The 15,145-nt window shown below is 32.5% G+C and overlaps 1 protein-coding gene across 3 annotated transcripts in view; it reads left to right on the top strand.

Annotated features, from left to right (window-relative positions):
- The window catches only part of LOC145334686 (sodium- and chloride-dependent glycine transporter 1-like), a 73,941-nt gene that overhangs the window by 18,825 nt on the left and 39,971 nt on the right, over positions 1 to 15,145 (top strand). For all 3 annotated transcript variants that reach the window (XM_080180256.1, XM_080180255.1, XM_080180254.1), the window contains one exon: positions 14,974 to 15,045. In XM_080180256.1, the coding sequence (XP_080036382.1) occupies positions 14,974 to 15,045 (72 nt within the window). The remainder of the gene's footprint in view (positions 1 to 14,973; positions 15,046 to 15,145) is intronic.

Below are 15,145 nucleotides of genomic sequence, written 5' to 3'. Positions count from 1 at the left end.
TACATCACTAAAATCAATGGATAAGTTTCAGATATTTATTTAATATGTAAAATTTAAAAATAGTTCTAACAATTTAAAATTTAGATGATAATTCCTGTAACAGTTAGGTGTAACATCTATGTCTATCGATGTCAGAAATCTCGTAGGCCCATTTACAATATGCGGATTTTTTTACTTTTTTGATATTAGTTTTTTAGTCTATAATAATTGTCTATCTGACTTTTGGAACGATGATCTCGAGTACGATAAGGCACTATGTTATAATCGAAGCATCTCTATAATTTAGTCTTAAAATTAAAGTTGTCCGTATTAAGCAGTCTTGAGAAAGATCTATACGAAATTTGCGCTGCTGCTTTATATTTGTTGATTTAATTTGCCTGTCTGATTTATGGATGTTTTCATCCTTGTTTCGTTCTTAAAATTTTGTAACTTTCCATTGGGTCCATAAATAATAGTACTGGAATAGCTTAAGCCAAGCATGCATAAATTCGGGGAGTTACTCCTCACAGATAAAGCGATTATGTTTTTAATTTAAACTGAAATTTAAAAAAATAATGTTACATTAACTATCTATACGTCCTTCCGTTTAAGAGATATTATTGCATTGCAGACATAGTGGTTTAACTACTTTAGTACATATTAGCTGTTACGGCCCAGAGACATTTAGGGGCACTTAAGATGGGAAGGGAGAGGGGGGATTTTCCCCTTCGTTTAATTTTTATTTTAAAAATAAAAACAAACAATAAATTATTGTTTTGGAATGGCAATTTTCTTTCAGGGGCGATTTCTCTAGAGAGGTAGGATAGGGGGGGGGGGTGTACTTTCTCCAAAAATTGTTAAAGACCTTCCAAAGACCTATGAAGAACTGCATTGTAAGGGAGAACTATATCGGTTGATCAGATATCAAGAACCTTCGTTACTGACAGACACACAAACATGGACATCCTGTTACTGTAATATAAGGATAGGAATGAATGTTTTTTCCTGCTCAAAGCTTGTCTGTTTAAACCTGGAATAGTTTTCTGGAATATTCCAGTATACCAAGAAATGTGTACTACCATTGTCTGTTGATGCATTTTATAATCCCTCTTAATCTGTTATGCTTCTATTATATCAACAAAGGACGATAGTCATCATACTAGTTTATTAGGTAATTTCTATCAGTAAATAAAAATCCTCCAAATCCTTGAAATTAAAGCTCAACAAACTTTAATAGCTGAAAGGGTTGTACTTATTTCGGCTTGGTCCAAAAATATTTTTAGATATGATAATTGGTAGTTTAATGAAAGATAAAACCTTTACATATTAAATCTAACAAATGCACAAAAAGTAGGAAACAACCCATTTGATTTCACGAGCTTCCAAGCTCCCATGGTTTTTCGTTCAAATTATTCCATTGCAATTAGCATGAATTGTTTTTATTTCTAAAGAGAAAAACACCGCCCGTCACTAAAATATAAATCTAAAAGCTAGACAAATTTGCATTAAAGCAAGACTTTATTTTTGATTCTTTTCTATGACTTAATTTTGTAATGGTAATCCCATTCGACGATTTTTGATTTTTTTCAATGTTTTTTTTTCCAACAGAAGAGATTTTTCAATTCATCGTGCATTATCTTATCCTTTAAGATCATTGCCCTTGAAAAAGGGAAAATAAAAAAGGAAACCAAGATATAGGGAATTTAAGATTTAAGTAAAATGCTTTGCGAGCTAAAACACTAAATATTTGTTAATCCCTGAAATGGAGAACTTAATCGGTTCGTATGACAGACCAAAAATACTTTTCTTTATTCCGAAGGATGTAAATTGGTAATTTTGTGGTATAGGATTCCAATGGATTAAGATTCAGAAATACCAAATCTCATTTTACAAAGCAAAATTTAAGATCTGTACATCAAATTTTCAATAGATGGCATCCTGAAATCACATGATCTGGGGCTTTGTTTATTCAAAATTACGACCATTAAATTCTAAGCTATTCTTTAGGAATTAATATAATCATATACAAGTAATCTTGATTATGGTTTATCTTTACTTTTAAATTTTTTTCTCGTATTCATTCGAATCAGGTGGATGGGAACCGGTTCTTATCCATACGAAAAAACCATGTCTAGCATCGTATTATATCCAGCTTTCTACGAATATAAAAATGTACAATGATAAGATTAAAACCAGTTTTTTTAGCCGGAGCCCTTGGCACCTCGGGGCTTAAAAAACTAGTTTTAATCTTATAATTGTACATTCTATATCCGCGGAAAGCCGTTTATAATACGATGCGAGAAATAACTATTCTTGTATGTATGGTATCATATTTATGATCGACTTCCTAAAGACGTTTTTTTAGTTTAAAAAAGCAAACTGATTGTAAATTGTCCACTTATAATAATAATTTATTTTGGAAAAACAGAAGAATACAATGATTACAATGGTAAATAGCCATGTGGCTATACGGATCGAGTAAAAACACTGTGCGTGTTGTTAGTCTATCCGTTTACAAAAATACTATTACAATTTACAGTTAAGTTTATAAGTTATATTTAAAGTATAATTGCATCCATATATCATGCATCTACTGGTTGCCTATAGGGGATGTCGTGGTTGTGATAATATATCAATATCACACCAATCACTGCTGTGATTATGGTCCATAGGACCGACATGCCATTTTGTTAGTCCACACACCGTGTTGTCCTTATCCTGAAAAAGGCGACTTGCACCAGATCCAAGCGTCAAAGAACACGGTGTGACCATATGACCGTTGGTTTCCCATTGGTGGGTTGACGGGGGGGGGGGGGGTTTGGAGGTGGGGTTCCTAGTGAAATCGTTGGTTATATTTGGCTCGGTCATGTAGAAATGACCGAGTCATGACCCACAGTGTCGACTAAAATTAATTTAATTAAATTGTAAATTGTGTAGTGGTGATTCGATCTCTAAATTCAAGGCATCGTTAAGACATTTTTAAGATTATTAGAATATTGAAGTTTTTGTGGAGACTAAAGCAAAGAGTGAAGAAAAAATTGACCTTGGGCTAGATTTTGTAAAAGATATTTAAAAATTGGAAAATATGTGTAGAAAAATTCGCTGAATTTCAATGTAACCTTTAACATTTCCAGGAATTTAGAATATTTTTGGGTAGTATGATGATATTAATATTAATATTGGGGTAGAGCAGGAAACGTGCAAATTGGGGAGGCTAAGGAGCTTTGGGTGGCCAGTGAGGCTATTGTCTACACACAAACACAGAAACATACACATAAACATAAACACACGCATTCGTTTTTCATACAACAATGTATTTGACAAGCATACGACCCATATGTTATAGGCGTGCGTTGTTGTTGTTGCTAGGTTCCCGGGAAATCCGTCCCTAGCATCCCTTCCCCTTTATCCCTTTGACAGCAAAAACTAAATATTCACTAGAGGTGTCAGTGAGGTCAAAGAAGCCGAAAGTGTCGTCTTGAAAAATGGTTGACCCGGGTGGTAATAATAAAAGGGGGTGGAGAAAAAGACTGACATTGGGGGAGGAAGCTGCCTTTGCGCAATTTTGATCTTTGACCCGGCCGGTTTTTGTCTTTGTTTATTATTATTTAATATGAAAAATGGGGGTAAATTAGACCTATTTGTAAAGGCTTGCCGGGACATGTCACGTGACATGATTAATTCTATTTAATTGCGACTTTCTTGTTTACTAATCATTGCTCTTCCGGTGCTCATACGATTACCATCAAGTTACGTATACTTTTAAATCTGCCGTTAAGTTAAATAATAAGTTTTTCTGTCATGGTTGATCATAGCAACCTGCGGCTATTGATCGACGCTGTAGAGGAGGTCTTGGCTCCCTCTCCCGAACCCGAGGTTGGCGGCCCCGTTCCCTTTGCGGTTCCAGATCCTCTGCCAGCTCCGCCGATAGTTTACTCGAGTGAAATTGCTGACTGGTATTATTTTGGGAAGGGCCTGCGCACTAGCTTCCGCGATGCGTGTAGGCTAGCTTTTCGCGCAGGTCTGCAAGAGATTCCCAACCGCGAGTCACTCAGACTTGTCGACGAAGGCATTCGGCTGCACCGCCTGTTAGGCGATGCAATGCCTACTGTCGACCGCTCGCGTGAGGACAACATACATGAGTTGTCGGTCCTCGAGGCTCAGTGCAATGATTACAAGGAGGCAGTCTTAATGGCTACCTCTGCGTATGATATTGTGCTGGACCTCGAGTTGACCATTGAGATCAGTGACAGCGAGCCCGGCCTAGATGGCCAGGTCTATGATGACTGGTCCATGGATTCCGAGTCAGAGGCTGGATCTGCCGGAGCTAGGTCCGATGTAGGCGAAGCTGGAGACGATGCCGCTGGAGACGACGCCGCCTCCCGTGCTGAATCCGAGATCTCCGACGGCCCCACCTTCGAAGAGGATTCCGAGTCAGAACACGAGGAGCGACGCGAGCCAAGCGTTGAAATTCTGGATTAGTTTATTTAACATATAAAAACAAATAAATATATATATTCACCATCCTATTATGTACAAGAATGATTAACTAATTTGAATACTCCTATATGAATAATAAAACGAACAATGATATTAATAAAGACTCATTCGGCTAAAAACTAGTCATTCCACAATATTTATCTTTTTTGGTTAGATAGATCCAAAGCTATTCTATAATTATACTTAGTCCACTGATATTAAGTGTTTTAGCACCATGAAAGATTCGATTTAATAATTAAAATATAGATTGTTTACGTTTGCGACTAAATGAAATTGTTGAACTTAACTTGTTGGATAGATAGATCCAAAGCTGCTCTATAATTAAACTTGTTCGTTTGAAAAAAGAAGAGGAAATTTTTGTTTGCTGTTAATAAGTATTTAAATCGGCTGAGAAAGATTTGTCATTACGTAATCTGTTCGACGAAATATAAAGTGTTTGCGTAAACAACTATTTAAGTTTTAATTGGTAAAGGTGTCGCTGCCGTAAGCAATTTATGAACTGCTGACTAAGAGTTTAAATAAACTTCGTGATATATGAGGTAATTGCGATTGCGTTAATTTTCACTGTGTGAATTTAATTTAAATTAAAGAAAAAAGAAAAAGTACACACATATCTATATCGTGTGCATCTACTCTATGATGTCAGTTAATTTTCCATACAATGCTTTGCTTGACCTTGTAATTATAATTTACAATTGAAATTAAAATTAAAATGAAGCATTATATATGATAAAATTGCGCAGCCATTTTCCTATCTTAATAATAAATGCAAGAACACTTTCCTGTTAAATTCGTTCTTGTTCTCTACGGATTTAATTTCGGCTGGTAAATTATTCCAGATTACTGGAAATCGGTAGAGCGGTAATGCTTTCAAATAGGAACGGTTTGTAAATTGAACATGATAATCGTTATCATTCCTTAACTCTCTATTTCTGATGTCTCTATTTAGTTTCCAGGTATTGTCAAAAGTTACTGGTACCTTTTTGTTTTTATAAAGGTACATGAATCTGGCAGTGTTATATAGTATTAATTTCTTGAAGGGGAGTATTTGCAAGTCAATAAATAAATCCTTAGTATGAGCCCTATTCTCTTTTCTGCATATTATTCTTACTGCCTTTTTTTGTAGATTCATAATAGGTTTAATGTAACTTTCTGGAATTCCTACAAATAATGGGGAACAGTAGTCTAATAAAGATTTCAAGTATGCGTTATATATTAAAATTAAATGGCGTTTGTGTAATAAATTTTTCATCATTTTCATTGAGAATATAATTTTACTTATCCTTATCCTTAAGTTGTCAAGATGATATTTATAAGTCAGCTTATTATCAATTAAAATTCCAAGGTGTCTGCAAAATTTTTCCTTTTCATTCGGGGTTAGCGTTAATTTGGTAATTTTCTCAGGGGAATTTTGCCCTTCATCATTCATATCAAAATAAACCGGGAATTCATTCAAAAGTCCTAAATCTATGTTAGTTAAAAAACGATCATTTCTGGGAAGTCCAAAGATTAATATTTTAGTTTTTTTCGGGTGGAGGAGGAGTTTATTATTACTGTACCAAGCTAATAATTTAGGTAATTCTGTGTTCGCTAAATTAATAAGATTCGTTAAATTATCGCTTTCTAAAAATGCACAATTATCATCTGCAAATAAATAGCTTAATAATGTTTCCGAGCATGCATTAATATCGTTTATATAAATTAAGAAAAGCAAAACGCCCAATATTGACCCCTGTAAAACTCCCCAATCAATCGTTACAGTGTTATTTGAATTTATTCCTTTGTAAAAGACTTTTTGGCGTCTGTCCTTAAAGTAGCTCTCGAACCATTTTAGTGCATGTCCTCTAACCCCCAGATTTTCAAGTTTTTTTAAAAGAATACTACGATCTAACATATCAAAACATTTTCTTACATCTAGAAGAACCACCATGGCAATTCTCCCAGATGCAAGACACGCTGTAATTTTGTTGACTAGATGTAAAATGGCATGATAAGTTGACCTGCCTGGTCGGAATCCATACTGTAATTTATTAAAGAATCTTTGCTGTTGTAGAAAGTCCATTAATTGTATATATACACATTTTTCTTGAATTTTTGAAAAACTATTTATTAATGAGACACCTCAATAATTATCGAGTAAGAAAAATGGTCCGCTCTTATGGATTAATATAGTCCTTGTGACCTTTTGCTTATCAGGCATCTTGCCTGTTTCAAAGCTAAGGTTTATTATATGTAAAAGCGGTCTAATTATAGTTATTCTTACAAAGTTGACTAGATATATACTGACATCGTTGTCATCAGAGCTTTTTTTATGCTTCATGTTTCCTATTAGTTCTAATAAAAACCTTTCGGTTATTGGTCTTATAAAAAAACTATTTTCCGCCGGGGGAGGTAGGTAGTTATGGAAAGTGCTACTATTAATTTTGGGTAGCAGTGGAGTGAGATTACGACCAATATTCGCTAGGTATTCATTAAACTTGTTTGCTATTTCAATGTCCTTATAAATTTTAGTACCCTCGGTTTCAATGTATTCTATCCGTGTATCCTTCTTACTGGTCCCCATTGTATCCTTTAATACGTCCCAAAGCTTTTTAGAATTTCCACCCGCATCGAGTATTCTTTCTCTATAGTGTAACTTTTTTGCCTTCCTATTAGCCCTGTTAAAATTGTTCCTATAACTTCTATATCTTTCTGCGTCCTCTAATGAATTTTTACTTGCTAAAAATAATTGTCTTTTTTTCAACCTACATTTTCTTAACTCTTTGTCCATATGTTGGTTTATCGGTGTGTTGCGCTCTCTGTTGTTAACCGGTTTTAAAGGAATGTTTTTATTCATAATACTCAAAAATTTTTCAATAAATATTGTGTATGCTCTGTCTACGTCTGTCTTTTCATTCATCACTTCTCTCCAGTCGGTAATCGCTAGCTCTGTCCTAAATTTTTCTAGATTTTCAGCATTGAAAGTTCTTTTAGAGTGAGAAGAAGATTTATGCGAATTCTTTGGAGGGTTTTTTAGTTGGATTAGGTTTACTAACATGTAGTGATCTGAAATATTGGTTGGTATTATTCCGCATAAATCTACTTTTCCTATGATGTCTTTGCAGGCTATATTATCAATTAATGAAAAGGTATTATTTGTTACCCTAGTGGCCTTACTTATTGTTGGGATAAATGCATTTGATATTAAGCTATTAAATAATGAACTGGCTTCGGAATTAGGTTGGTTTAATTTAAAAAGGTTTATATTAAAATCCGAAAATATAATTATTGGAATGTTAAGATTACTCAAAAAATCTAAATGTGCTTCAAGTATTTCCAAAAAATCGTTAATGGCTGCATTCCTAGTTATGCCTGGGGTATTTGGGGGACGGTAAATATTGAGTAATATAAATTTCTGATTACTTATAGTGATGTTTAAGGTTATGCATTCATATATTCGGTCACTAAAAAATTCTTCATCGTTCATTACTGTAACAGCTATGCCCTTACTTATTAAAAAGCCTACTCCTCCTCCACTACCTAACGTCCTATTTTTCTTAAAATATTGATATCCGTTAAATGTTAGGTCTACCGAGTGCCATATTTCTTGCATTGCTAAGATATTAACTTTCGACTTCCCTGAGTTTAAGTTGTCTATGAATAATGAAATGTCGTTATACTTGCTCAAGATGTATTAAAGTAAGCTATTATAATACTATTTTAAGTTATGTAGAAATATATAATTCATCCTAATTACCTAAATACCTATGAAAAGGGTCAAAGAATACAAATTAAGAACAACTGCGTCTTAGACAGTTGAAATATTTCAAATGCTTAGTTTTTAGAGGCCTGGGTAAATATAAGAGTTAAGTGTTTAATAATTTATTATCACTTAGAGATATTTTAAAATTATTAATGATTACAGCCAAATATTAAACAGCAAATTTCTTACACTTAAAATCTCTGGAAAAAATATTAAGGTAAGACTTTTACAGATAAAAAGGTACAACATTCTAAAACTGAATGTACATAATATTTGTACTAAATATTTTTGATTATACTTATTCGTGTTCATTAAAGCTGTTCCACATCGATCTTTCTTTGTTAAAATAAGATAACACTTTAAAAAAAACAATAAAATGTGTTTGGCAGCCGCTAATAGGCCTTTAAATGTTCTTTTATAAGCATCATTAAAAATCAGTTGGATGTCTTAATGCATTTTGTTTTCACGAGTATTGAACCAAAATTAATTTTGTTCCCCCAAAAAATCTTTTTTACCAACGTGTGAGAAAAAGTAGCCGGCCGGAATATTTGTTTGATAAAAGTCTGTACATCACTCAAAACAAACATGATATAGAAAGAATTTGTACATGTATAATGATGTCCACGTTTAGTGTAGAACACGCAAGACTTATTCTATTATGATTTGGTTTCTCCTTTAAAATGAAAACTAACTGTAATATTTTACTGTATAATACTTTACTTCCTGATCCCCAGTCTGATAATACGGTTCTTAAAAAACAAGTGAAATATTCGTGTACTAGCGTCTAAGGGCTCTATAAATGAGCAGAAAAAGGATAAAAAACAGCTTAAAACTATCTCAATACTTAAATCAAAAAAATTAAATAGCCTAAAACCATCATATGACCCCCTGTGAAGCTTACCTAAAATAGAGAACCCAATCAATTCAATAGTTATTGAGATCTTACTGTTTAGACAAAAACAACCTTACTACTTTATATAATAAGATAAAAAAGAGAAATAAAATAAAATGTTTATTACAAATTCATACATATATAATCTGATAATATTTTTTAATCCCACACGTCACAAAAGCATCTTATATCTTGTATTTCCCCTTCATTTTTTATGGCTTCTGATTTGAAAATCATATTTGTTAAATAACAAGTTTCACGAAATGCATTTGAACTTAATTTAGTGAACCGCATAGTTTTTGCTAGTTAATGGGTTAAACTATATTTATATGGCATATATTTGAAAGAATTTCAATTTTCGTTTTGAAAATATCAAGACTTGAAAATCGTCTTTTTGTGATATGTGCAATTTAAAAAGACAATTTTCAAGTCTTGATATTTTAAAAACTACGTGGTAGAAAATTGAAATTCTTTCAATTATATACCATATAAATGCAATAGATAAGACTATGGACGATAACTTAATGAACAATTTAATTAAGGTTATTATTCTCTGATTTAGATTATTGAAAGAAATATTTGGACACTAAATAAGTTTTAATTTCAACAATTTAATATAATTATTATACTAGCGGCTTCCCCCATGAGGTAATTTAAAAAAAAAATTTGGGCAGCACCTGAATTTTTTTTTTGGGGGGGGTTGTCCCACCCCCCAAGAAAAAAGCTTAAAACCACCACAAGACCAATAGGTATATACCATGAAGAGGGGGAGGGGGGTGAAGACACCCTCTCCAAAAATAGTTTAAAACCTTCCCAGGACCTATAAGAAGCTTCACTGTAAAGGAGAACAATATCGATGACCTACAATTTCTGTCATTTCTACTAAATACATAGACCTAACTTTTAGAGACAAAAGTTATTTGAAGGCACACGAGGTACTGCCTTTTTATCACCGAGCTGACTAGCTTTTGATTATTATATCATTTTTGTGCAGTATGCAGGAAAAAATCCCTTTTTGCTCAGTAATAATTCTATCAATGCAAGAAAATTTTCCGGCCAAATAGATTTCCTTAGGGTGCCATATTATTCCGTTATGACGTACATATCTCAATAAATTCATTCTTTGTAGTTTTCCCCGAAAATTAACCCAAAAGATTTGACGTAAAATTCAAGTTTACAGTCGAACGTTAATTTGTTCTTAAACTGAAGCTACTACATGATTACTTGAAAATCTTTACATATCTTTATATCATTAAATTGTCTTACTTTAAGCATCAAATTAAACTAACTCCTGGTCAAAAAGATTGACTCACTTGGTGGCTATCATGATACAAGCTAAGAAAAAATAAAAGGAATAAAAACGGCTAAAAATCAATGAGATGGCAGTCCAGCTCATTATGTCTCTTAAGACGTGAATCTACACAAAAAAAGAATATATCTAAAAGCTAACAAAATCTTAACTTGACGAGAACGGTCGGACGGACAGATGAACATATAACAAAGTAACTGCACCGCCTCCAAAAAAAACTAGTTTTCTTTTTTAACCCTAAAATTAGTGTATAAAGCCTTCATGCTTTTGCTTCATAGGTATTCACCTGCCTTCAGGGAGAGATATTCAATATGAAGAAATTTTTTTCTGTAACTACTGAAAACATAATTTGGACTTTTTTTTAGTAATGATCGAATGTAATTTTAAATATTATTGACATACATTCTAATGATATTAATGATGTCAACTATTATTTCATTTTTTAAAAGTGGCCCTAATTAATGTATTATCATCATACTGAAATTTCTACTATATCAAATCAAATAAAAAAGGCCACTGCTGCCTTACTATAGGTATGCCGTCATTAAAATACCAAATACTAAAAAAATCGTATTATGATATATTGTTTTTCTGTATATTAACACTAGCGGGTCGCCCCTAGCCTCTAGGGGCTTTGCCCCAAGAGGTGATACATTTTTTTTTTGGCGAAATACGTAAAAGGATCAAGGAAATCCCCCACAAAAAAATGGGGGGGGGGATTTTTTGTTTTTTGGGGGGTTGGGGGTGTCCCAACCCCCAAGAAAATAGCCTAAAACCACCACAGGACCAGTAGGTATATTCCCTGAAGAGTAGAATCCTATCGGTTCAGTGGTTACCGAGATCTTAAGGGACGGACAGACAGACGGACGGACAGACATACATCATTCTAATTTGTATTATAGATAAAATATTATGCTATATCTTTTGTCAATACAGAAAATAGGACGGTTTTACAGTTTTCAGTGGAAGATATAGATTTCATTTAGATAATATATCCCTTCCCAATTGACGTCACAGAATGAATGTTAAGTTCTATAGAAACAAAACAATAATAAATGTTTTAAAGTCGTCTGCTGGTAATTTTGTTAGATACCTAAATAAACAAGGATGATACAATTCTTAAAAGCGAAGCATAATAAAATATTTTATAGGGAATATTTTGTATATTAATACAGCTATATAGAATCATTGCTTAATTTCTTAATAACATCGTAGGAATCCTCATTTCAATTATAGTTAAAGTTACATTTCTATCAATATTTTCACAGTTATTGTTTTTCCATATAAGACATATTCTTTGGCTAGTAAAATGTAGGAGGCAAAAACGTTTTTCTATGGATTCTATACATACATTTTTGCTAAATGTTTGAATTAAAATATAATGATTATACAGGAATAGTACAATACTAAACAATCAATCATCTTTCCCTTTTATTCATTAGCTCAAATTCAATGTAGATTAATTTGCTCGCCAATACCATTTCCCTGCTTGAAATAATTCCAGATATTGCAGGTTATTTTTGATTATATTTAACTCAATATAAATAAATTTGCCTCTCAAACAAGAATGTAGTTTTCCGTTAAAATTTAGAAATGACTTTAGAAAATCATCAAACTATAAGCAACTGAGTATTTTTAAAAATAAGTTTTTATCGTCTTTTGGCAAAGATCTCAAAAAAACTGGTCTAAATGGATTTAGAACACACGTGGACAGGATATTATGACATTGGAAAATTGTCGTCAAATTAGGTTGCTAACATGGACATCACTAATCGGTCAGTTGGTTCATCAAGTAGGAAGGATTAAAATGGGATATGGATGGAGGGATCGTTATTATAGCCTTAGGGCTATAGGGAAAGAACTATAGTTGTGAAATTATATAGAAGCTTTACTTTTTAAAGAGAAACACAGTAACACACATACATATAATATGTATATTTTAGTGGGCTTAAAATATACAAATATATGTATTTAAACAAGGATAATTATCCTCAAAAGTGACGCAGTAATTATTTTTCGTGCATTATATACATGATTAGAAAGGACTATAAAAACATCTAATTCCTGTGACGTAATAAAAATGAGGGATTCTCCACCTCTTTTTAGGGGTTTTCTTTCCCACTTCTCCTCTCATCTCCCTCATTATATGACGTCACGGGAATTAAAAGTGGTACAGATTGGGCTTCGTCGCACTATCCAAGTAAAAATTAGAGTAGCTTCGCTACTAAAAACATCATGAGAGGCCTTATAAAGCCTAGGTCAAGAGCAAAGGAGGCCTAACTCTCATTTTTTCTCCTTTTTACTTTCTGTTATTTTTATTTTCTCCCTTTTTTTTTCTCTCTCTCTCTCTCTCTCTCTCTCTCTCTCTCTGAGTAGGCCTATCTATCAATACCCCCTTTTCTTAACTCCTTGCTCTGTTTTTGTTATTGAATGTTTACTATTCGTCCAGGCCTATATAATTTAGCAGCGCAACTTCTCTATAACTGAATACTATATAAGTATATCCAAAAAGTGTTTTGTATCAATTTAATTAAGATATTTACAAAGTAACTTTGTCAAGATATGAAAAAATCCTCATATGGATTTGTTAAAGCATTTTTTTATCTTTTAAATTTGCTTATTTTCTTGAATGTGCTCCTCTTCTATGAAAATTTGTATTCAGTTATATAAACCTAAAAGAAAGGGGTATATATATACAATACAATGACTGTAAAACTAATCTATAACCCTTTGTTCTTCCCTAAGATATAATTTTTTGGGGTATGTCACACATCTTTTTCTGTGTCTGTGAGATTACTACATTTTAACCTCCATTTTTCCTCAATGTTTCAAGCCTTGTCCTTTTTATTGTCTGCCTTATAAAAAAAACAATGCTTTCTTGTTCTAGAAAACTCCTTGGTCAGTCCTGTTCACCCTGAAAGCTGTTGCTGACTAATAATGTTAATTGTTTATGTCGACTTCCTGGCATTTAAAGATATAATCATAAGAAACATGTCATGAATGGGTTCTTGCATAAAAGTAATAGGATGTCTGTAGCTTAAGATCTCTGTTACCCCTATAAAAAATCAAAATTATTTGTTGAAAAGTTTGGACACTTAAAATTCAATAGATGTTTTCAAAATTTTAGAGCAAAATATTTTGGTACTAGTTCAATGTCCCATTACCTTCTTGTATAGAATATATATTATCTCTATGACGCAAAATGCGCGCAAATTTTGGACAATTATTTATTGGCTACTGACATTTTCGCTTGTTTATTTTTGCTGTATACAAAATAGAAGAGTTATTCATTAATTAACAGAACAATATTTTTTGTATGACAAAATATTTCATTTAGACAACTTCTTTCAGTAGTAAATCTACTAGATAACTCTTTTTGAATTTCATCAAAATCAAGGAAGTTTTTAAGTATTTTGCTTACGTCTCATGAACGGACGAACGAACGAACGAATGCACAAATGGCCAGGCTACTTTTGACCACCACGCCCTCTGTTATCTATCTATAACTTGTACAATTTTACTATTTATAACAATCTGTTTTGTATTAAAAGTTAGTTCTGAAAAAACCACATTTGAATCAACATCTGCAGTTTCAATCCGGCCGCCAATTAAGCCCGCGGAATTATCAGACCTTACGCCGTTAAAGTAGGGTTCGAACCGGCATCCTACCACAGTTATACTATGGGTCAGAAACTGAATATCTTAAACTTTGTTGACTGTTTAAAGGTCTAAATTAACAGGTTTTCTTGGATAGGACAATGGAAGATTAATAAATCTCATTTATAAAGTCATATTGTAAAATCCAGCCTAGGGTAGCCAGTAAATTTAATGGTTATATATGTGAAAATTAATACTCTTCTTTTTATTATAAAATAAGAAATACCTAATTAGTCTAATACTAAAATAGTTAATTGTTCTGATGTTCTAACTGTTGTTATAACTTTGGGGTAATACGAATATATATGCTAATAAAAATTTTAAAGGGATGGTTACACGAAGTGCATTTAAATTGAACTTGGTGAACTTAATATATTTTCTCGTATTCATTTGAATCCGGTGGATAGGAACCGGTTCTCATGAATACGAAAAAACTATGTCTAGCATCGTATTATATCCAGTTTTCTACGAATATAGAAATGTACAATCATAAGATTAAAACTAGTTTTAATCTTATAATTGTACATTCTATATCCGCGGAAAGCCGTTTATAATACGATACGAGAAATAACTATTCCTGTTCAATGGTTTAAATTATATTTCTAGGTCATATATTTGAAAGAATTTTAAATTTCTACCATGTAGTTTTGAAAATATCAAGACTTTAAAATCACATTCTTGTGATATATTCAATTTATATATAATAGCTGGCTTATTTTCACAAAAACGGCATGATGACTAATTTAGTGATGTCTAATTGCTTGTTATTTATTGTAAAATAAAGATATGCTAATAAGCTCTGATACATTATTTCAGATCTTTGAGAATTTTTTAAGAATCAAATATCTACAAACCTGTAAATGAAAAAAAACTAATTGATATATTTTTATTTAGGACCAGAATTTCTACCTTGAATCTGGGGACGATGGCAGTGGTCTGCACAAGAACGAATCATTCCTGTCCGAGGCAGGGCAGCCATTTATTTGATAGAATTTATTCATCTTTCATTTAATTATCACTGTTTTCCAATTTATATATTAATAAAAAAAACTTTAAGTGGTGTAAC

Source organism: Acartia tonsa, chromosome 12 (assembly GCF_053477335.1).
Source record: "Acartia tonsa isolate MP-2025a chromosome 12, ASM5347733v1, whole genome shotgun sequence".
Taxonomy (NCBI): Eukaryota; Metazoa; Arthropoda; class Copepoda; order Calanoida; family Acartiidae; genus Acartia; species Acartia tonsa.
This window is presented reverse-complemented; position numbering and strand designations above follow the sequence as displayed.